General features: G+C 40.4%; 1 protein-coding gene across 1 annotated transcript in view; it reads left to right on the top strand.

The window, feature by feature from the left end:
* The window catches only part of chic1 (cysteine-rich hydrophobic domain 1), a 51,151-nt gene that overhangs the window by 8,201 nt on the left and 17,815 nt on the right, over nucleotides 1-25,135 (top strand). The window contains exons 2-3 of the mRNA XM_068047353.1: nucleotides 3,235-3,289; nucleotides 17,143-17,298. Coding sequence (XP_067903454.1) covers nucleotides 3,235-3,289; nucleotides 17,143-17,298 — 211 coding nt within the window. The remainder of the gene's footprint in view (nucleotides 1-3,234; nucleotides 3,290-17,142; nucleotides 17,299-25,135) is intronic.

Below are 25,135 nucleotides of genomic sequence, written 5' to 3'. Positions count from 1 at the left end.
TACTCAGTTGAAGCACATTTCATGTACAGTTGAGAAGGTTATCTTAATATAATGGATGAATTAATTAAATTCATCACTCCTGACACTGGCTGTACTGTTTTGGAAAGGAGTTTTGAAGCAGAGTGTACGCCCAAGACATTAACTTGTCTGATCACTCCACAGATGCTGACTCACCTGCTGTGCATTTCTAGCATTTACTGTTTTTGTTTCAAGTTCTGGGCATCCTGGGTAAAGAGAGGAGGGAAAATTAATTCAGTTAACAATGGGTTGTGATTCTGTGGCCCTGAATAGCTGGTTGAAGAGCAATATTGATGTAAAGAACATGTATGGCCTGGGGAGAAAATATTGGAATTCATACCCTTGTCCCCCTTTTATAAAAGGGAGAAATTACATGAATATGATTTATTACTTAAGTCATTTGCATTGTATTTTATTTCTAGATGTTAAGAACTTTAAAGCTTCTCGAATGAGAGGGCAATTATGTAATTATTTACTTGTGCTTCAGTATCAGTCCTCTCTGAGCTACAAAATCAGTTTGTACTTGCCAAACTGGTATTAACAGCTTGTTCAATTTAGATGCCTTTGATCCTTTCAAATAGTATGTGCAGCATCAAGTTGTCAGCTGGTAAGGTGATCAGATGGCTGGATAGAATATTGCTTTACCATGGAGAAGCATTCCACAGGATAGACAAGCTGGAATACGTGCAGTCAATAAACAGCTTGTCTGGTGACCTGAGAAGAGTCATGATTACTATGACAAGAAAAGTATTCTAAAATAGATTCTGAATAATCTCTGAAATCTAGTGAACAGACTCAATACCTTTTATATTTTTCTAATTGAGTACCAGTGAACTGGAAATTGCAACTCAGGCTTCAGAGTTATAGGTAAGCTTGTCTATATTTCAGAATCTAAAGGGGCACCATTACCATAATTCTAGAAACAGAAAGGGGAACAGAAGCCACTGTATTTGAAGGCATTTACATTTTTAGGTCCCTCTAAGATGCCTGCCTGTAGCTTTAGTTAGCAACAGTATCAAATTTTTGCTGCAATTTTATAATCCTTTAAAATGTAACTTTCTGTGTTACTGTAAATGTTAATTCCAAAATGGTGTTATTGGAAATGCTGAAGGTCACATCAACTGCTCCTTTCTGCCCCAGTTAGTAGTAGTAGTTTTAACCAACAGGATCTGGGCATCACATAAATTGGAGTTTGAGATTTATGATATGTAATTTTTCTAAATCGCAGAAAGGAGTTTGCAATTTGTTCTTTTGAAAGCTTGCACTCTGAACCTGGAACAACTCGCTGCCTACAAGAGTGGTGGAAACGGCGACGACTATTTCAAAAGGAAATTGGATGGGCACTTGAGGGAAATACAGGATAGAACTGGGGAATGGAACTGATTGGATTGCTCTATAGAGAGCTGGCATGGATTCATTGGGCTGAATGGCCTCCTTCTGTGCCTCTATGACTGTGACCCTTTATTGGAAAGAACAAAGAACTTTGCATTTAATTCAAGGAATATTTGTATATTTTCAAATTTTGTCTTTCTTGCCCCCTCCCCCAATTTAATGTATGTGTGAGAACAGCAGGATATAAGTGATACTAGATTGGAATAGTTTCTGCTAATATGCAATACTATTGATGGGAACATGGTGATTAACGTCTGCAGTGAAATACTTTGCCATTCTTATCCACAGTTAAGTTTGGAAATAACAAAGGCATGGATGTGGGTTTCGGCAGATGACTGCTGAGTCAGACGGGCGATATTACAAAAGTGGAAGGAAGTAAGCAATCTTGGTGTTGAAGCTCAGCTCAAGGTCAAGTAGGATGCCGACGTTATCGACAGTCTGGTTCAGTCTTAGACAGTGGTCACACGGAGACAATTGGTGGCTAGGGAATGGAGGTTGTCGTGGGGACAGAAGACAATGAGTTTGGTCTTCTCAATATGTAATTGGAGGAAATTTTTGCTCGTCCAGCACTAGATGTTGGATAAGCAATGTGACAGATCGGAGAACCTGATAGACAACACTTTCAATGTAATGGCTATTCTTTATTTGTTGGAAAAATGTGTACATACTCTTCTCTTGTATTCTAATCTAGTCTGTACACTGTGGGTTGGACGATCTTGTTTCTATTAGTCAGTACTTCTTGTAACTTAGAAATACTGCTCAACTTGCTGTTTATAGTGAACAGTGAATTATGATCCTTACTAATATTGTGTATTTGTGAGCACTCCATTCTGAGAGAAAATACTTTAAAGCAGGAAATGTTTTCTCTCCCTTGATTTTTTTTTTGCATATAATGTGCCATCATCCTACAGTTTTGAACAACTTCTGTATGCTTTATTTTCCCATATTTGAAACATCTATAAAATTGTTTTGACATACTAAGCAATGTTACATCTGCATAGAACGGCCATTTCAATGAACATGCAGTAAACCAGGAATTCTCAGTCAAGTGTGGTTACTGTTCATTTATGAGATGTTCTAAATTAAAATGCTGGTTTGAAAATATGTTTTCAAAGACACACTTTCTGAAAACAACTTTTTTTTTTCATTTGTATCAAGGTGTACACTTTCTCTTTGATATGCTAGCTGGCTCTCTAGGTGTTCTACCTGTCATTTGTTTTGAAACCAGTATGGTAACCACCATAACTTGGTATGGATTACTGGTGTTTGTGATTAAGCAAATCTGAAAAATCTCTTGGATCTTGCACAAAAATATTCCATTGTTATGAAAATCCATAGGTTTTGGAAAAGATTGCATCCAGTGGTTAGGTTTTGGTTAATAAAAACTGGAGTACAGAATTGTGATTTGAAGTGACTTATTTTTTTTTTTAAAACTGTGACGTGCACATTGTATTACTGACTCTGTCCAAAAAAAAATCAACTCTAGAATTAACACTTTTTAAAAAAAAAATTTGCAAACTCTTAGTCAGTTAGGAAACAGTTAAAATAATGTATTTTCCATCTCGTTGATTTCTATTTTGTCCATTATTTCTGATTAATTACTTAACAGTTTCATTGAAGATACAACTTTCAGAATGGCTTGAAATGAACATCTTCATATTATCAATTGTAATAAAGGATTTCATTTTGAACATGGGAGGGGTGTGTGTGTATATACTCATAAAAGGAACACATGCATGGTACTTGTACAGTAGCTTTTGCAATAAAGTCACTCTCCTCCTTGAATACCAAGCACTTAAATATTTTAATGTTTTTTTTCTTAAGGTTTGGCCTCAGCAACAAATTTGATCCAGAATTTCCCTCAGTGCTTACAGGGAAGGTGAGTTGTTATTGAAAACTGATGATTTCCTTTTTTAGTATCCTATTTAATTTCATTCCCTCCTTCATGCCCCCTCCCTTTTTCACCAGGTTTGTTCCCACTGCATCGCTTGCATTGATATCCAAGGTTTATTCAGAAAATATTGTACAAAGATCAGGTGGTTAACATGAAGTAATTTGAACCATAGCTAATTATTTACTGACCAGACCTTTTCCAGCCACCGTCCAAAGGACTGTCGCTGACCTCATGTCCTCTGGAGATCTTCCCCCTACAGCTTCCAACCTCATAGTCCCGCAACCCCGGACAGCCCACTTCTACCTCCTTCCCAAAATCCACAAAGGGACTGTCCCGGCAGACCCATTGTGTCAGTCTGCTCCTGCCCCACTGAACTTATTTCTTCCTATCTTGACTCTATATTTTCTCCGCTGGTCCAGTCTCTTCCCACCTACATCCATGACTCTTCTGACGCCCTACGTCATTTTGACAATTTCCAGTTTCCTGGTCCCAACCGCCGTCTCTTCACTATGGGCGTCCAATTGCTCTACACCTCCGTCCCCCACCAGGATGGTTTGAGGGCTCTCCACTTCTTCCTGGAACAGAGGCCCAACCAGTCTCCATCCACCACCATCCTCCTCCGCCTGGCTGAACTTGTTCTCACATTGAACAACTTCTCCTTCAACTCCACGCACTTCTTTCAAGTAAAAGGTGTCGCTATGAGTAGCCACGTGGGTCCTAGTTATGCCGGTCTTTTTGTGGGATATGTCGAGCATTCTTTGTTCCAGTCCTACTCAGGCCCCCTCCCCCAACTCTCTTTCCGGTACATTGATGACTGTATCGGTGCCGCTTCCTGCTCCCGCCCCGAACTGGAAAACTTTATCAACTTTGCTTCCATTTCCACCCTTCTCTCACCTTTACATGGTCCATCTCTGACACTTCCCTTCGCTTCCTCGACTTCTCTGTCTCCATCTCTGGGGATAGGTTGTCTACTAATATCCATTATAAGCCCACCAACTTCCACAGCTACCTCGACTACACTTCTTCACACCCTACCTCCTGTAAGGACTCCATTCCATTCTCCCAGTTTCTCCGTCTTCGACGCATCTGCTCTGATGATGCTACCTTCCATGACGGTCCTTCTGGTATGACCTCCTTTTTCCTCAACCGAGGATTCCCGCCCACTGTTGTTGACAGGGCCCTCAACCGTGTCCGGCCCATTTCCTGTACCTCTGCCCTCAACCCTTCCCCTCCTTCCCAGAACCGTGACAGGGTTCCCCTTGTCCTCACTTTCCACCCCATCAGCCTCCATATCCAAAGGATCATCCTCCGCCATTTCCGCCACCTCCAGCGTGATGCCACTACCAAAGGCATCTTCCCCTGTCAGCATTCCGAAGGGATCGTTCCGTCCGCGACACCCTGGTCCACTCCTCCATTACCCCCACCACCTCGTCCCCGTCCCATGGCACCTTCCCCTGCAATCGCAGGAGGTGTAATATCTGCCCATTTACCTCCTCTCTCCTCACTATCCCAGGCCCCAAACACTCCTTTCAGATGAAGCAGCGATTTACTTGTACTTCTTTCAATGTAGTATACTGTATTCGCTGCTCACAATGTGGTCTCCTCTACATTGGGGAAACCAAGCGCAGACTGGGTGACCACTTTGCGGAACACCTCCGCTCAGTCCGCAAGCAGGACCCTGAGCTTCCAGTTGCTTGCCATTTCAACACTTCCCCCTGCTCTCATGCTCACATCTCTGTCCTGGGATTGCTGCAGTGTTCCATTGAACGTCAACGCAAGCTCGAGGAACGGCATCTCATCTACCGATTTAGGCACGCTACAGCCTGCCAGACTGAACATTGAGTTCAATAATTTCAAAGCATGACAGCCCCCCACTTTATTTTCATTTTTGTTTTTTCTTTTTTTCCTTTTTACATTTTTTACAACCCTTTTTTTGCTTTCATTTCATTTCATCTTAGTTTGTTCAGTGTGCTTACCCACTTTTTTTTTTTCATGTTTGCACTTGCTGTTCAATATTCAGTCCGTTAACACCTTTTCTGTACTAATGCTTTGTCTTTCAACACACCGTTAACATATTGTTTGCCTTTGCTCCATGACCTTTTGGTCAGCTATGTGGCCTTGTCCAATCTACACCTTCTCCTTTGTTATCTCTTGCCACACCCCCACCTCACTTGCTTATAACCTGTGACATTTTTAATATTTGTCAGTTCCGAAGAAGGGTCACTGACCCGAAACGTTAACTCTGCTTCTCTTTCCACAGATGTTGCCAGACCTGCTGAGTGGTTCCAGCATTTCTTGTTTTTATTTCAGATTTCCAGCATCCGCAGTATTTTGCTTTTCTTTTCTAGCCTGCTTTAGCTCCTAATATACAGCTGGTATTATGGACCCGTCTATTTTGTATACCTTATTTGGTAACGGCAACTGAATTGTACAGAACAGAAGATCCAAGGTTTGATTCCTGATTCATGCTAAATTAGCTGGGATTGCAGAAACTGGATTATAATTGGCCTTTGCACTTGTGGGCTGTGAAGGATAGTGCCAACCGGGAACCCTGTGTTTTTTCCTGGTGCTCAAATACTGTCCTCTTTAAGATCTGCTAACTCAGCATAGACCAGAAAATGAATCTGGCACTGGTCTGGTCTCTATGGCTCAGTACTATAAAATGAGGTGCACTGACAAACCAGTTATACATGCTTATCAGGAGTTAGATGCAATTGTAATTCCTTTGCTCCACTCTTCGTTCCGACCACAAAAAAGAAGAAATATTAGGCTAGTACTGCTAAGCTTGTAAGTCAGAACTGCAAGTCTAGATGGAAGCTTTGTTAAAACATGAACTTTTTATTTTAATGAACAATGCAGTGGTGCCAATTGTTATTGTTTGCCACACACTGGATCTAGTATACTAGGAAAAGTGAATTTTTAAAATTTCAGATTTCTGAAATTTTATGGATTCACTGTTGGTTCTTAATTTAATGCTTTAGCACACTGCTAATTGTAAATTATTTAAATAAGAAGAGGCCACGGACTTTTATCCATAACTATACTGATCAAATGCATTAAACTTTTTGCTTTATATTTTATTCTGCAACTATACTGAATATCTTCCAACAAAAATATAGTTGTAATGCAGTCACAATAGAATATGGTTCATGTATGTAGTCTGCATAAAAATGGAAATGCCAAAATAGTTTACCTCCTTTTATCTCAGTACTATCTATCTGTTTTTTCTCTTCTCCTCTCCCCCCCCCCCCCCCCATATTGATCAAGTCTTTTTTATAGTTGTCATCACTAGTAATTTTAAAGGACTAAATTGCTTTTAATGCATGATGTCGAATTTTAATCAGAGCTCGAAATAAAGTCCCCAATTATATACTTTCATTGGTCAACAATGTAAATATCCTTTAACATAGAAATAAGAACATGAGAACTAGGAGCAGGAATAGACCATTTGGCCCCTCAAGCCTGCCCCCGCCATTCAGATCATGGCCGATCTGCCCCAGACCTCAGCTCCTCTTTCGTACCAGCTCCTCATAGCCCTCAACTCCCCAAATTAGGATAGATATTCCAAAATCTATTTATCTCCTCTTTAAATACCTCCAGTGAGCTAGCCTCCACAACTCTCTGGGATAGAGAATTCCAGACGTTCACTACCCTCTGAGAGAAGAAATTCCTTCGTATCTCAGTTTTAAATGAGTGTCTCCTTACTATGTCCTCTAGTTCGAGATTCCCCACCCACTGGTGGAAACATCTTCTCAACATCTACCCTGTCAAGCCCCCTCAGAATCATTTATGTTTCAATAAGATCACCCCTCATTCTTCTTAACTCTAATGAATAAAGGCCTAACCTGCTTAGCCGTTCTTGATAAGTCAACCCCTTCATTCCAGGATTCAGCATAGTGAATCTCTTTTGAACTGCCTCCAATGCCAATATATCCTTTCTTAAATACGGGGACCAAAACTGTACACAGTACTCCGGGTGTGGCCTCACCAACACCCTGTACAGTTGTAACAAGACTTGCCTATTTTTAAACTCCAACCCCCTAGCAATAAAGGCCAAAATTCCATTTGCCTTCTTAATTACTTGCTGCACCTGCATGCAGGTGGACCATACGGCCTCTTGAACCTGCTCCACCATTCAATACAGTCATGTCTGATAGTCCCAACTCCACTTTCCTGCCCAATCCCCTTATCCAAAAATCCATCTATCTCAGCCTTGAATATCGTCAATGATGGAGCATCCACAATCCTCTGGGGTAGAGGATTCCAAAGATTCACAGCCCTCTGAGTCGCAGTCTTAAATGATTGATCCTTTATCCTGAGACTGTGCCCCTCCCTGTGTTCTAAATTCCCCAGCTAGGGGAAACAGCCTCTGTGTCTACCCTGTCAAGACCCTTCAGAATCTTGTACATATCACCTCTTGTTCTTTAAAATGCCAGAGAGTACAGGCCCCATTTTACTCAACCTCTCATCCCAGGAACCAATCCAGTTAACTTTCGCTATACTGCCTCCAAGGCAAGTATATCCTTCCTTAGATATGGAGACCAAAACTGCACAGTACTCCAGGGGTGGTCTCGCCAAAGCCGTACACAATTGTAGCAAGATTTCCTTATTCTTGTACTTCAATTCCCTTGCAATAAAAGTTAACATGCCATTTGCCTTCCTAATTGCTTGCTGCACCTGCATGCTAACTTTGTATTCCTTGTAGGAGCAAACCCAAGTCTCTGAACATTAACATTTAAAAGTTTCAAAAAAATTCTGCTTTTCTATTCTTACCAAAGTGAATAACCTCGCACTTTCCTACCTTGTATTTCATCTGCCACCCTGTTGCTCGCTCATTTAACATGTCTAATATATTACCCTCTATTTGATAAGCCCATATCTTGCCTATTAACCTTGTTCTTGGCACTTTATCAAATGCCTATTGGAAATCCAAATATACTACATCTACTGGTTCCCCTTTATCTACTCTACCAGTTACGTTCTCAAGAACTCTAATAATTTGTCAAACACAATTTCCCTTTCATAAGACCATGTTGGCTGTCTGATCGTACTAAGATTTTCTAAGTGCATTGTTAAGTCTTCCTTAATGATTCCAGCATTTTCCTGACAACTGATGTCCGGCTAACTGGCCTGTAGTTCCCTGTTTTCCTTTCTCCCTCCTTCCTTGAATAGTGGTGTTACAGTTGCTAACTTCCAATCCACAGGGACCTTTCCAAAATCTAGGGAATTTTGGAAAATCGTAACCAGTGCATCCACTATCCCTCTATGAACATACATACAAACAAAGGAATTGGGAGTAGGCCATTAAGCCTCTCAAGTTTGCTCCGCCATATGATAAGATCATGGCTGATTTGTGGCCTCAACTCTACTTTCCTGTCTACCCGCTATACCCTTTGACTCCCTTGTCAACCAAGAATTTATCTAATTCAGCTTTAAAAATATTCAATGATCCTGCCTTCCCTACTCTCTGAGAATTGGAATTTCGCAGCCTAACAACCCTCTGAGAAAAGAATTTCTCATCTCCGTCTTAAATGGGAGACCACTTATTACTGTGCCCCCGGTTCTAGACACTCTCATAAGGGGAAACATCCTCTTAGAATCCACCCTGTCAAGTTCGTTCAAGATCTAATATGTTTCAATAAGATCACCTCTCATTCTTCTGAACTCCTGCAGCTATCTCTTTTAGAACCCTAGGATGTAAACCATCAGGTCCTGGGGATTTGTCAGCATTTAGACCCTTAAGTTTCTCCAATACTTTTTCTCGGCTGATATTGATTTACCTTAAGTTCCTCATTCTTGTTCGCTTGGTACCCTCTTTCTGGTACATAATGGATTAAGGATTGGTTAACAGGCAGAAAGCAGAGAGTAGGAATAAACAAGTCATTCTTGTGTTGGCAGGCTGTGACTAGTGGGGTACCACAGGGATCAGTGCTTGGGACCCCAGCTGTTCACAATGTATATCAATGATTTGGATGTGGGGACCAAATGTAGTATTTCCAAGTTTGCGGATGACGCAAAACTAGGTGGGAATGTGTGTTGAGGAAGATGCACAGCGGCTTCAAGGGGATTTGGACAGACTTGGTGAGTGGGCAAGAATGTAGCAGATGGCATATAATATGAAAAATGTGAGGTTATCCACTTTGGTAGGAGGAACAGATGTGCAGAGTATTTCAATGGTAAGAGGTTCTACCAGTCATGGATGAGCTGGACATACAGCCAACAAAATCGGAACTCAGTGATGCCATTGATTCTCTAGCCAGCGGAAAAGCCCCTGGGAAGGACAGCATTACCCCTGAAATAATCAAGAGTGCCAAGCCTGCCATACACTCAGCACTCCATGAACTGCTGCATAGGACTGTGCTGGGACGAGGGAGCAGCACCTCGGGGCATGCGCGATGCCAATATCATCACCCTCTATAAAAACAAAGGTGACTGCGGTGACTGCAACAACTACCGTGGAATCTCCCTGCTCGGCATAGTGTGGAAAGTCTTTGCTCGAGTCGCTCTAAACAGGCTCCAGAAGCTGGCTGAGCGAGTCTACCCTGAGGCACAGTGTGGCTTTCGTGCAAAGAGATCGACCATTGACATGCTGTTCTCCCTTCGTCAGATACAGGAGAAATGCCGTGAACAACAGATGCCCCTCTACATTGCTTTCATTGATCTCACCAAAGCCTTTGACCTCGTCAGCAGACGTGGTCTCTTCAGACTACTAGAAAAGATTGGATGTCCGCCAAAGCTACTAAGTATCATCACCTCATTCCATGACGATATGAAAGGCACAACTCAACATGGTGGCTCCTCATCAGACCCCTTTCCTATCCTGAGTGGCGTGAAACAGGGCTGTGTTCTTGCACCCACACTTTTTGGGATTTTCTTCTCCCTACTGCTTTCACATGCATTCAAGTCCTCTGAAGAAGGAATTTTCCTCCACACAAGATCAGGGGGCAGGTTGTTCAACCTTGCCCGTCTAAGAGCGGAATCCAAAGTATGGAAAGTCCTCATCAGGGAACTCCTCTTTGCTGACGATGCTGCTTTAACATCTCACACTGAAGAGTGCCTGCAGAGTCTCATCGACAGGTTTGCGGCTGCCTGCAATGAATTTGGCCTAACCATCAGCCTCAAGAAAACTAACATCATGGGGTAGGACGTCAGAAATGCTCCATCCATCAATATTGGCAACCACTCTCTGGAAGTGGTTCAAGACTTCACCTACCTAGGCTCAACTATCACCAGTAACCTGTCTCTCGATGCAGAAATCAACAAGCGCATGGGCAAGGCTTCCACTGCTATGTCCAGACTGGCCAAGAGCGTGTGGGAAAATGGCGCACTGACACGGAACACAAAAGTCCGAGTGTATCAAGCCTGTGTCCTCAGTACCTTGCTCTATGGCAGCGAGGCCTGGACAACGTATGTCAGCCAAGAGCGATGTCTCAATTCATTCCATCTTCGCTGCCTCCGGAGAATACTTGGCATCAGGTGGCAGGACCGTATCTCCAACACAGAAGTCTTCGAGGCGGCCAACATCCCCAGCTTATACGCACCCCTGAATCAGCGGCGCTTGAGACGACTTGGCCATGTGAGCCGCACGGAAGATGGCAGGATCCTCAAAGACACATTGTACAGCGAGCTCGCCACTGGTATCAGACCCACCGCCGTCCATGTCAGCGCTTTAAAGACGTCTGCAAACGTGACATGAAGTCCTGTGACATTGATCACAAGTCGTGGGAGTCAGTTGCCAGTGATCGCCAGAGCTGGTGGGCAGCCATAAAGGCGGGGCTAAAGTGTGGCGAGTCGAAGAGACTTAGCAGTTGGCAGGAAAAAAAGACAGAAGCGCAAGGGGAGAGCCAACTGTGTAACAGCCCCGACAAACACATTTATCTGCAGCACCTGTGGAAGAGTCTGTCACTCTAGAATTGGCCTTTTTTGCCACTCCAGGCGCTATTCCACACACCACTGACCACCGCCATGCGCTTACCCATTGTCTCTCGAGATAAGGAGGCCAAAGAAGAGAAGAAGTTAGAAAGTGTAGATGTACAAAGGGACCTGGGTGTCCTTGTCAATATGTTACTGAAAGCTAACCTGCAGGTGCAGCAAGCAATTAAGAAGGCTAATGGTATGTTAGCCTTTATCATAAGAGAATTTGAGAGCTGGACTAGTGAACTCCTGTGTCAATTGTATAGAACCTTGGTTAAACCGCACCTGGAGTACTCTGTGCAGTTTTGGTCCCTTTACCTTGGGAAGGATATTATTGGCATAGAGGGAGTGCAACGAAGGTTCACCAGACTTGTTCCCAGGATACTGGGACTGTCCTAGGAAGGGAGATTGGGGAAACTGGGCCTGTATTCTCTATAGTTTCAAAGACTAAGAGGTGATCTCATTTGAAACCTACAAAATACTTAAAGAGATAGACAGGGTAGATGCAGGTAAGCTGTTTCCCCCTGGGTTGGGGCGTCTAGAACCAGGGGATACAATTTCAAAATAAGGGGGAAGCCATTTAGGACAGAGATGAGGAGAAATTGTTTTACTCAGACCGTTGTGAATCTTTGGAATTCTCTACCCCAGAGGTCTGTGGAAGCTCGGTCATGAGTATGTTTAAAACCGAGATTGACCGATTACTAAATACAAATGACATAAGTGGATATGAGGATAGTGTGGGGGGGAAAAAGGCATTTAAGTGGATGATCAGCCATGATCGTATTGAATGGTGGGGCAGACTTGATGGGCTGAATGGCCTACTCTTCCTATGTTCCTATAATTTTGTCTTTTACAATATTTGTTCAATGACTGCCATTTCCTCATTCCCCATGATAATTTCTTCTGTCTCTGCCTCTAAGAGACCAAAGTTTTTGGCTATTCTTTGTAAAAGCTCTTACAAATTTATTTATTTAGAGATACAGCACTGAAACAGGCCCTTCGGCCCACCAAGTCTGTGCCGACCATCAACCACCCATTTATACTAATCCTACACTAATCCCATATTCCTACCCCATCCCCACCTGTCCCTATATTCCCCTACCACCTACCTATACTAGGGGCAATTTATAATGGCCAACTTACCTATCAACCTGCAAGTCTTTTGGCTGTGGGAGGAAACCGGAGCACCTGGCGAAAACCCACGCGGTCACAGGGACAACTTGCAAACTCCGCACAGGCAGTTCCCAGAATTGAACCCAGAATATGTAATCATTTTTTATATTCCTGGCGAGTTTACTCTCGATCATTTTTTTTTTCTCCCCCCTTTTTATCAACTTTTAGTCATCCTTTGCTGGTTTCTATAACTCTCCCAATCCTCAGGCTTACTACTATCCTTGTTTTTGTTTTTTAATGGAATGTAATTTTGTTAACAGTTTTGAATCATTTCTTTAAATGTTGGTCACTGTTTATTTACTGCCTACCTTTTTTAGTCTATTTATTCAACCAGCCTTGGCCAGCTCTCCCCTCATACCTATGTAATTGGCTTTGTTTAAGTTTAAGATTCTTGTTTTGGACTAGAGTATGCTGCTTTCAAACTGATTGTATTATGATCACTTTTTCCCAGAGAATCTTTTACTAATGTGATTACTAATTAACTGTATCATTACACAACACTAGATCTAAAATAGCCTTATCCCTCATTAGTTCTGCAACTTCTTGTTCTAGGAAACTGTCATGAAAGCATTCTACAAACTCATCTTCCAGACTATCTTTGCCAATTTGATTTGCCCAGTCTATAAAGTCCCCCATGATTAGCACACATACAATGTGTGAGGTTATCCATTTTGGTTGGAAGAATAGAAAGGCAAATTATTACTTAAATGGAGAGAAACTTCAGGGTGCTTTGGTGCAGATGGATCTGGGTGTCCTCTTGCATGAATCACAGAAAGCTAGTATGCAGGTAATAAGGAAGGCAAATGGAATTTTGGCATTTATTGCTAAAGGAATAGAGTATAAAAATAGGGACGCATTGCTGCAACTGTATAAGGCATTAGTGAGACCGCACCTGAAGTATTACGTACAGCTTTGGTTCCCTTACTTGAGGAGGGATGTAGTTGCAATGGAGGCAGTTCAGAGGAGGTTCACTAGATTGATTCCAGAGATGAGGGGTTTGTCTTATGAAGAGAGATTGAGGAGTTTAGGCTTTTATTCTCCAGAGTTTAGAAGAATGACAGGAGATCTAATTGAGGTACGTAAGATGATTAAGGGGATTGACAAAGTAGACGTAGAGAGGATGTTTCCTCTGGTGGGGCAATCTAGAATGAGAGGTCATAGTTTTAGGATGAGGGGTAGCAGATTTAAAACAGAGATGAGGAAAAATTACTTCTCTCAAAGGGTCGTGAGTCTGGAATTCACTACCCCAGAGTGCGGTGGATGCCGGGACATTGAGTAAACTTAAGGAGGAGATGGACAGATTTTTAATTAGTAATGGGTTGGAGGGTTATGGAGAATGGGCAGGAAAGTGGAGTTGAGACTGAGATGAGATCAGCCGTGATCTTATTGAATGGCGGAGCAGGCTTGAGGGGCTGAATTGCCTACTCCTGCTCCATGTTCTTATGATGTCTGAAATGCTCTGATCGTTATACTATATTTAGATTACATTAATTGAATGAGTTGTGATTCAGATGTTAACTTGACGAATGAGTTAAATTTGTATCAAAATTCTTTTGTTTAAATTTTTGTTTTTTGTCTTTCTGAAATATTTCCCCTCCCTTTCCTTCCTTTCTTCCTTTCCTGAAGCATTGACTCCTAGCTGGGATACAGCTCTACAGGCACACTTTGGTACCTCCTTCAGATGTCCATTATTATTGTATGAGCCTTGATGCTTTCAACAAACTGTTTATCCAAACATGCAATGCAGTGGAGCTGGCCTGTTTTTTGTCTGATACCAACAGATGCACGTTTCTGGCAGTCGTCATTGGATAGTGATCAGGAACTCCACCTCTAAGTCAGGGAAGCTGAGACCAATCCTTGCATTCACAATGGTGCCCCAGATGAAATCAGTTAACTGAGTACAAAAATGGAATCAAAATGAGAGACACTATCAGCATTTGAGCCACAAAGTAAAGGAGATGGAGGTGGGATGGGGGACTGTATGAGTATACATTGGGACCCTGTATTGAGTAATTATAAGAAGCTATCATTGCACAAATAGTCCCAAGGCATTATAGCTAGGATTTGAAATTCAGATTTGCACAAAAGAATCTGGTGTCATACTTTTCTCAAGAATATACCTGCCTTACCAAGGCAGGTGGGGGGGGAAGGCACTTCAAAAAGACGATAGCTATCTGATGTATGTACTTAGTTGAATTTGATAAGAGGGATATTATCATATAGCTTGCATATTTAATTGTTTTAAACTACTTATTGAAGCTGTAATGTAGTCAGGGCACAATATATAAAGTTTGTCATGGTTAAAAAGAGTAAAAATGCAGCTGTCACAAGCTAAATAACTGCAGTATGCCAGCTAATAATTTCATATTCTGATTACAAACTCTTAACTAATGTTCTTCAAATTGTATGCTTTAAGAAAAGATACTCATCTTAAGTTTTGACTGGGGCAATGCTGCTTCAGGCTATAAATATGCATCACTACAGACCTTACTGGGGCAAGTGTAATTGCCAATTTCTAGAATTAAGGCACAGTAGTTTTGCAGGTTATGATCTCATTTCATGTAATGCTGCAGGAAAGGTCATGTAAAAAATTGGTAGACTTATCCTTTCTCATTTTTGAGGGAATGTTTGTAAGAACTCTTAGTGTGTATTTTGTAACTAAGACGATTTGGCATAGTTTATTAATGCCTGCTGTGTATATTAATTTTGTTTAAACATGTTCCTTTATTGCTTTTTGTCATAGCATCCATTAATAGCCTCTGGCAACAAATCCATGCAGAATTCTGCTCTTGACATAGGTGTATCTTCTTTCATTCTCCCACCACCACACCATGCCCCCCGCACCCCCCCCCCCCCCCTCCCCCACCCCCAAACCAGAAAAGAAAGCAGGAATAGAAGTGTAGTGTAAATGTCACTCGTGCTGTAGTATACAGCTCCAGGGGACATATGGGATGACTAAACCCTACTATATATAAATATATAGGAAGAAAGGAAGCTTCCTACTCTAAATCTGCAACAAAGAAAGAGCCTGTGGAGAGGTGGTTGTGCATGGCAGAGAAGTGTAAGCAATAAATGAGTGAGTTGCATTGTGACTGTACCTGACAGTTGATAGATTAGAGGGCTTGCTTATTATGATTGAAGAGGCATGGTTAGCCTGCTGGGCTTTTCCACTCTTTTCACTATTTGTGAAGTGTTTTTGCATCCTGTCGTAAAATGTTACAACCATGTTTTATTAGCGGGTCCAATATAAAGCTAAAAGGAAGTAAGGCTCATTTGCAGTGTGGGAAGCACGCCTTACTGACCAGTAGCTGGGTGCTCATTTGCATTTTTCCTGTGGCAAGAATGCATGGATTATAGTTTACAACAAATATATTTCGCTAGTAGTTTGATTCAAAGGTTTGTTGGCATTTGACTCTATTTGCTACAGCAGATACTGCCTGTTAGGATCTTATACAAGTCATACAAAAGGATAAGGAATGTGTTTTGTATATGGTCTTTCTGTTAATAAGGGAGCCAGAAACTATCTGCAATTATTGAAATGATTAGCTATTGAAAATTCAGGACTATGCATGCCATAGAACTTGTAAGTCTCAACTGAAATAACGTCATCGCTGAACCTAATCTTCAGTGTATCATATAACTGCGAAATGGCCCACAATGTAAAATTAGCTTTTTTGACCAACAAAAATTAAAATGCATATACCTTTAATAGAAAAATAGCTCTATTAGACCTTGATTGGAATTTTTATGCAAAATAATGAGCCTTTGCCTTTTTCCCCTTCATCCTGCAAGCTTTTCAGCTGCTCTTTAGAAGACTGTTTACTTCAATGTTAACATTTGATGTTCAGTAGCATTTTTTAATCTTGTAAACCATTGTTAATCTTCCCTTAAGATGCTTCCCTACCTGTTGATGGATTTGACCAATTACTTTTCCTGATTTTAAAAATACATAGTCTCTCAAATACAAAAAAAAACTTGATAATTGACCTCTTCACTTTTTAACTTGTGAAACCAGATGTATATGTCTGTTCCATTTGTGAATACTGAGTGACCTTACACCTCAGAAGCTTAATGTAGCGGCTATTCATGAGTGGTTTCTTAGACTAGTTGGTTGGCTTTTAAAGATTACTGATTATCCATGCAGCCAATTGGAGTTTTAAAGGAAGGAGATAGAGATCAAAAACTTTGCATTCCTAAATGCTAAAATACTGTAAATCTCAACATAAATGAAGATTATTGTAGAAAATGATCCACTAGTCCAATAACACATGCAGGGAAGGGAAATCACATTGAGAATTGTCACTAAATGCATTTCTTGCCTGCTTTTTGAAGTTTAAAAGAAGGAATAAGGATTGAGTGGCATTTAACAACTTTAAATACAATTTTTGCTTGGGCATTTTTGCTTTGAAATCCTGTTTCTGTTAAGTAGAAATGATCACAACACAAATTCCTATTTTAGTTTGGAGTAATTTAATCTGCAGTGAGAACTAGAAAATTACGTATTTGAATTTTAAAAGTAATCTCTGGCTTCACGTTTATGGTGAATGTTGCCTTTTTTCATGGTGTATGTGAATGAATATATAGGTGCACATGCACACACTCCTTCAGTTTGATCTCGTGCAGTTCAAAATTATAAACTGGGTTCAAAGCCATCTGTCAAATAGCTGTTTTACTCATTTGTTAACTTGATTTGAAATCTCTTTGCAAAAAAAATCTTCTTTTATCATGTGTTCTGCTTTCTTTTGTTGTAGGTGGCTCCAGAGGAGTACAAGACGAGCATTGGTCGGGTAAATGGATGTTTAAAGAAAAATCTTCCCATCAATGTGAAGTGGCTTCTGTGTGGTTGTCTGTGTTGCTGTTGCACCTTGGGCTGCAGTCTGTGGCCTGTCATCTGTCTTAACAAAAGAGTAAGTACTTAATTTTAATCCTTCACACATTAGACCAATTTTACACCGGATTAAAGCAAATGGGACTGATTAATGGAAGCTGCTGCAAACTTTAGAAATGCAGCTAGTCTTGGAACCATTTTTTTTAAACTACCTTTTGCCCATTCTCATGAAGACATTGATTTCTTATTGTTACACAAGTGCAACAGGTGGCAGTCACCTTTTTGGCATCTTTTCCCAGCAGCCATTATTCATGTGTGATCTTTAAGTATCGATGAGCAGTTTGACTACACAGCATCACAGCTGAACCCATTTTCTTTCAACACATACATTTTCAGCAGTAGTTGCTTAATAGAAACCCTGACTAAGAACATAAGACATAGGAGCAAGAGTAGACCATATCACTGCAGGAGTTCCTCAGGATAGTGTCCTAAACCCAACCATCTTCAGTTGCTTTATCAATGACCTTCCTTCAATTATAAGGTCAAGTAGGGATATTCGCTGATTGCGCAATACTGAAGCTGTCCGTGTAGAAATGCAGCAAGACCTAGACAATATCCAGGCTTGGGCTGATAACTGGTAGGTAACATTTGTGCCACACAAGTGCCAAACAATGACCATCTCCAACAAGAGAGAATCTAACCATCTTCACTTGACTTTCAATGGCATTACGATTGCTGAATCCCTCACTATCAACATCCTGGAGGTTACCATTCACCAGAAGCTGATCTGGAGTAGCGATATAAATACTGTGGCTGCAAGAGCAGATCAGAGGCTAGGAATCCTGCAGCAAGTAACTCACCTGACGTCCCCAAAGCCTGTCTACCATCTACAAGGCACAAGTCAGGAGTGTGGTGAATACTCTCCACTTGCCTGAATGGGTGCCACTCCAACAACACTCAAGAAGCTTGATACCATCCAGGACAAGGCTTGATTAGCATCCCATCTGCAAACGTTCACTGCAGCAACGCACCAAGGCTCCTTAGATAGCACCTTCCAAACCTGAGACCTCTACCACCAAGAAGGACAAGGGCAGCAGTCGCTTGGGAACACCACCCCCTGCAAGCCACACGCCATCCTGACTTGGAACTATATCACTGTTGCTTCACTGTCGCTGGGTCAAAATCCTGGAACTCCCTTCCTAACAGCACTGTTGATGTACCTACAGTCCAAGGACTGCAGCAGGGCAATTTGGGATGGGCAGTAAATGCTGGCCTAGCCAGCGACGCCCAATTCCCACGAACGAATATAAAAAAAAAAAAAAATTGGTGTATATTTCTTCCCCTCAAAATGCATCATTGCATATTTCTCAACATTAAATTTCATATGATTTCTATCTGCCCAACCCTTTTTGTTTTTGCTAGTTGGGTGGGAGTGACTCTGCGAATCTTCAGCATTGAACTCCATTAAGTCTCATAGCTTCAGGTCAGTCAAGGCCAAGGAACCTGCTGCTGATCACCGTCTACCACCCCCACCCCCATCTCGTGATTCCGTATTTTCCCCCATATTGAACGTAACTTGGGGGCAGCTCTGAGGGAAGCAGGACATGTACCACACAATCAGGTTGGAGGACTTAAATGTGCACCACCAGTGACGAGGATGCCAAGCTCTGGAAAGTCCTAGCTTCCAGACTGGAATTGTATCATGTGGTGAAGAAATCAACACAAAGTTGGCTACTTGATCTTCTACCCATTTACTGGTCACAGACTCACCCGTCCACAATAATACTGGCAGAGATGCTACCACACAATCTTTATGATGGTAAAGTCTCGCCTCCACTGTGTGGAATCCTGCAGCTTGTTGTTTGGTACAACCATAGTGCTAAGTGGGATAAATAAAGGATAGATTTAGCAGCCCAAAACTGGGCATCCATGAGCTCTTGCAGGCCATCTGCAGCAGCAAAATTTATGTCCTACCACAATCTCCGTAACCTCATGACCTAGAACATCCTTCACTCCATGATTACCATCAAACCAGGAGACCAACCCTGCCAGGAGCAGAACCAGGTATACCTTAGAATGAGGTACAAATCTAGAATCTGTGTATGCATTTCTGTCAACCACTTCCATTATAAGTTCCTGTGTCTACACATATAATGAAAAATGCCTATGTTCAATTATCTCACTGTCGTCCCAATGCATTGCCTTTAATGTTAGACTCCATTATTTCCTCAAGGCACTTATAAATTTGTCAGACATGACTTCCCTTTTACAAATTCTAAGTGAGTGTTTTGTCTTCTTATTGTAGTCTTTACTGACTATTTATTAATGTTAGGTTGAGGTTTTTTTGTGCAGTATTGCAAGCATTCGTTTTACTAACACTGTTGTTTTGAGTAGAACATAAATAACTTCGCACAGTTCCCTTGCGCCATGTCTGCTCCGATCCTGTTGAGTTTAGTAAGTTTTTATATCCTCTTTCACCTAAGGCAAGCCTACAATTGCAAAAGGATTAATTATTTAACTCTTCAGACTAGTCAACATAAATTTAAGAAATAGAAGCAAGAGTAAATCATTCAGCCCCTTGATTCTGCTCTGCCATTCCAGCTCAATTCCACTTTCCTGCCTGCTCCCCATATCCCTTGATTCCCTGAGATCAAAAATCTGTCGATCTCTGTCTTAAATATACTCAAGGATGGAGCATCCACAACCCTCTGGGGTAGACAATTCCAAAGATTCACAACCCTGAGTGAAAAAATTTATCCTCCTTCTCAGACCCATTATCCTGTGGCTGTGCCCATGTTCTAGATTCCGCAGGCAGGAGGAATCAACCTCTGTTTACCCTGTCAAACCCATTCTGAATCATCATAGCACAACCCTCTCATCCCAGGAATCAGTCTAGTAAACCTTCATTGTACCGCCTCCAAGACAAGTATATCCTTCCTTAGATTTAGAGACCAAAAGCGTGCTCCGTACTCCAGGTGTGGTCTCACCAAAGCCCTATACAATTGTAGCAAGACTTCCTTATTCTTGTACTCCAATTCCCTTGCAATAAAGGCCAACATACCATTTGCTTTCCTAATTGCTTGCTGTACCTACATGCTAACTTTTTGTATGCTTTGTACAAGTACACCCAAGTCTCTGAATATCAACAATTGAAAGTTGCGTGCCTTTTTTAAAAAAAATGCTTTTCTATTATAACCAAAGTGAATAACCTCACACTTCCCCACGTTATACCCCATCTGTCACCTTGTTGCCCATCTATATCTCTTTGCAGCTTCTTTGTATCCTCCTCACAGCTTTTATTCCCACCTAACTTTGTGTCATCAGGAAACTTGGATACATTACTCTCTGTCTCTTTATCTAAGTTGTTAATCAAGTCAAATGCCAAAGTATCTAATTGGGCTCAGTGTACTGCTTTGCAGAGTCTTTGCATAATAGGAACCAGTAGATAAAAGCATTGTCTCGCATGTTACAAGGTTGTTGCTGTTGCTAGGCTTCTGTTGTACCAAGTTTTATTAATGAATCAATGAGCTACTTTATTGCACTCATTGAAAAGCCAACTACATTAGGATATTATCATGAACTGAATAACTACTTGAGTGTTAATCAACATATTTGTACAGTGCAATATTGGACCAAGATGAGCTTTGCAGAACTGAAGCTGTTAAGTGTAGGGATTCTTTTCAAACTGAAGCCTAAAGTTTGACCTATCTGCCAAATAATCAAATTGGTAGTAAAATAGTTTGGATCAAAAGTTTTGCATACAAATAGCCTTTAATTTGGTGCATTGTGGTGGGGGTTGGGACGATATCATTAATGACTGTACCTTTGTCAGCATTTGCATCCATTTTCACAACTTTCCTCTTTTGATTACATAAGTACAGTGACTGACTGCACTTCAGAAGTAATCTGTTGGTTATAAAACACTTTTGGACAACCTGAGGACCTGATGAGGCACTTTAAAACCACACTTTTCTTTTCCTATTGTTAGAGACTGGAAAACATAGAATGTAGCTGGTTTGAAGTTTATTGTAAGATTGTTGCAAAATTGAAAGTTCATTTTGAAAATGATAAGCACTTAAGCTTGAATAGTTTATAATGTCTGAAATGTTTTTTTTTGTGTGTGTAAAATTAAATGGAAGAGTAGTATGTGATGGGGAAAAAAATAAAATGAGAAAATGCTGCAAATTTTTCTCAATGCTAGTTTTAAAATATTTCCTTCTGTTCACCCTTTCTTCCTCACCCTCTTCAATTCAATCTTGTATGTCTTTATTTTATCAATACTGTTATGATTATTCCTTTGAACCTTCTGTCTTATTCCTCTTAAACTCCAAACATGCCACACTTCTCAGTTTATTGAAATCAAAACTTTTTTTTTTCCCTCTCCTACTCCAATTCAAATTCTTAATTCCATAGTAATCATTGCCTCCCTTCTACTTTCATGCTACATACTTTTTAAACCCACCATATCTAGAATTTTACCTTTCTTGCTGATAGTCTTGATGGCGTCCTCCAGTTTTGGATGCCAGATTGTCACCATGTAGTGGTCTTCTGTGACTACCAAACTTTGTATTTCAGCATTGATTTTACGACCACCGTCAATGCTGTTGTTAGGTGAGATGATTCATGGTGGAACACCAAATGAGTGAGAAAAATGAGGCATAGCCCTCTCTCTATTTTGAGTGGATATTCAATAACCTAGTAACTTCTGTTCAAGTAAGACTTAAACACTACAAAATGAATAATATATAATATATCTCAGTTTTTATGATTTTCATGTTTTTAAAGAATGGATAACTATTGTGGATTGCGTTAAGTTTGCTGGTATAGTGGGATAGTGTAGTTATTTTAGAAAAGACCTGGACGGACCAACCTAACTCTGGTGAATCTTCGAGTGACCCCATTTACTTATATTTCTATTACGCTGCCATTGTGTTCACACCACTTTTCTGCCAAAATGAACAAGAAAACCTGCTACATGACCATCATATACACTGTTGGTGCTCTTAAGGGTCTTTCTAATGAGAGGCGGAGGGAATAACCTTTTAACTTTTAAGTATTTCTTAAAGCCTGTTACAAAAATTACTGAATATATTTTCTGTCAAAGATGATATTCATCTTACTGCAGATTGATGCGTCTGACCAGAGAAGGTCTGCATGGATGCCATTGAGAAAAGGAAAATGGACTGTGCTTATCCTACACCTTTCTCAAACGTTTTGGATAGTTTTTTATACAATGAATTTGAAGTGCAGCGACTATCATTGCATAGGCAAATGTGACAGCCATTTTGCTCCCTATAAGATGCCACAAACATCAATGATCAGTTGATCTTTTTTGGTGTTGATTGGGGGAGGACTACTGCTTTTCTTCAAACGTCTGCCCCAATAGGCAGAAGGGACTTAAGTTTAACGTCCTCTGAAGGATATCGACTTTAACAATGTCCCATTTCTTCAGATGATGTAATTAAGTTCTGAGTAGGGCTTGAACCCATGATCATTCTGACTCTTGAGCTGATACTACAAAATAAGCTAAGCTGACATGGCTAAAAACCCCTGATTCACTATAAGAAGCTGATTCCAACATTCCAAGGGTTATTTTCACTATGCTGAAAGGCATTTTGCCAACCAGAGTGGTGGTGATACAATCTTTCCTCTCCCAATAGTTTTTCTGAGTAATGTTTTCCGTTAACAAGATTATAGCATTTTTATTGAAAATAAATTGATTACCATACTGCTACAATGTATTTTAAGATGGTTAACATGATGGAATTTTTCTTTTAATCTAGTAAATAATTTTCAGAATTTAGTTTTTTTGCATATAGCCATCTTGGTCCTGAAGCAGCATGCACACCCTTAGTTGCTGTGCCTGAGTGATTCCGCTGCATCTAATGTAACTTGCAGGAGGATGGAGTTTATTTGCACTTACTGAGAAAAAGGAAGGAATTGTTTGAGAAAACTGAGTTTCAAAATAATTAGCATCTATAGCTTTGATTTTAAAATCACTAATAAATTTACCATAATTCTTGAGTATACTTTCAAAATTGCAATGGAATTTTATTAACTTTGGTTTTTAATATTTGACATGTTTAAATTGTCATTTAGTATTTGAAACTTGTGGTTTGTCCAAATCAATTGATTATTGTGCCTTTGTGTTTAAAAATGCAAATCAGTGAGTATTTATTAAGGTTTGAACTACTTCACTAAATAATGCAATTGTTAAATGAATTTGATTTTCAAAATATTTTTGATCTTTCAGTTGCAGCAGTTCTGCTGATATCCATTTGTTAAAAATTGAATCAGTATCATGTAGTAAGTATGCCATTGTGTATGTAATCTATAAAAGTAAACTACAATTTTTGAGAGCCAGTTAGCAATGTAGTAGAGCAACACGGCTTGCATCCTCCATATTCTCCAACAATCATGTCTTTGCACCATTCTGTTGTCCAACAACCAGTTTTCTGCTCTTGCCTCAAAAGATCATAGTTTTCCATAGTGCAGAAGAATACAGTAGACCCTACATCTTCAATATATGGTGCTTTTCTACAAGTGGCCAGGTGCTGAAGTGCTTGAGTAGCAGAGCAGATATAGAATGAATATTACATAGTCAAAAATCAATACCTAATTTGAAGTTCTAAAATCTGGCTGCATAGCTGAGGACATGAAGCATGGTGTTACGACTGAGGTGGGAGCAGTGCACTGTCAATTCAGTCCCAATATTCCACAGGTCGCAGCGTATTAAAGTTTTCCCACCTAACCAGAAAAGGGCCAAATTAAACACTTTTTATGAACCTCCAGAATAAAATGCAACAAATCAGGTATCTTTAGACAACAACAAATTATTTTTTTTTAAACTAAATCTTAAACACTTAAGATAAACCTATGTCTAAAGACCTTTAAAACTTCTCATTTTAACCTAAAGTCTCCCAATGCGCGTGCACGTACATTCAAAAACTAACAATGGTTAACCGTTTTTAAAAATAGTGTTTCTTAGGAATAAAATAAGTAGCTGGGTCGCAAGTCCTGGTAAGTTACGTTCCCAGTTGATGAGGTAATCCAGAGTAGAGTAACCAGATGCCACTCGAAGACTCCAGGCAAATTCTAAAAAAAGTTTTTTTTAATAGATAGGTGTTCAAAGTATTTCAGCTGCAGCAGGCATCACATGTTTCTTTCAAGGGGAAACACAGCAATAGGTTTACTTGGACTTTTAAAAATCAGCAGTCTTTTGGTAAAAGCGTTACTGAAAATTCCAGCAAACACAAATAGGCAATAAGGAGAGTCACTTCTGTAACAAACTTCTTAGAGTTTTGAAGTATAATGGAATTTACTGCCGAGAACAATGCAAATTATTCTTTTTCAGGGGTTTATTCCTCCTCAGGCAAACACAGTCTGAGCTCAATGTAGATTTTTCTCTGCTGAGATACAGCTTCTTTTCAATGTACAGCATGCTTCGTTTGTCTCTAGTTCAGACTGGTTTTAGCTGGTTTTTACACTGTTAAAAGTTACAGTACACCATATGATCCCTCCTTCCCACACCAGTGCATCTGCACAGTGTGCCCCCGTGGTCTTTAAGGGAGCACTGTTTTAAACAGAAATAAAATACACTTCCATGACGCCTCCGCCCTTGGCAAAATGAAATGCCATTCTTAAACATGCATTTCGTTACAATGCAAAAAATAGAAACTGATCAATGCAAAATTTTTTCACATTCATGCCCTCATTCACTCTGCTGATAATTTACAGAATTTTTCTTTGTACCATCGCCACCCATATAACTTTTAACATGGATAAATTCCTGACAAAGCGTCACTGATGACATTGTTTTACCCCAAAATATGTACAATTTTCAAATGATAAGGCTGTAACAACAAACTCCATCTAAATATTCTAGCATTTTGGTTTTTAAATTTTTTTGCGCAAAT

The sequence above is a fragment of the Heterodontus francisci genome, chromosome 15 (genome assembly GCF_036365525.1).
Source record: "Heterodontus francisci isolate sHetFra1 chromosome 15, sHetFra1.hap1, whole genome shotgun sequence".
NCBI classification, from domain to species: domain Eukaryota; kingdom Metazoa; phylum Chordata; class Chondrichthyes; order Heterodontiformes; family Heterodontidae; genus Heterodontus; species Heterodontus francisci.
The sequence above is the reverse complement of the archived record's forward strand: the minus strand, read 5'-3'. Positions and strand labels throughout refer to the sequence as shown.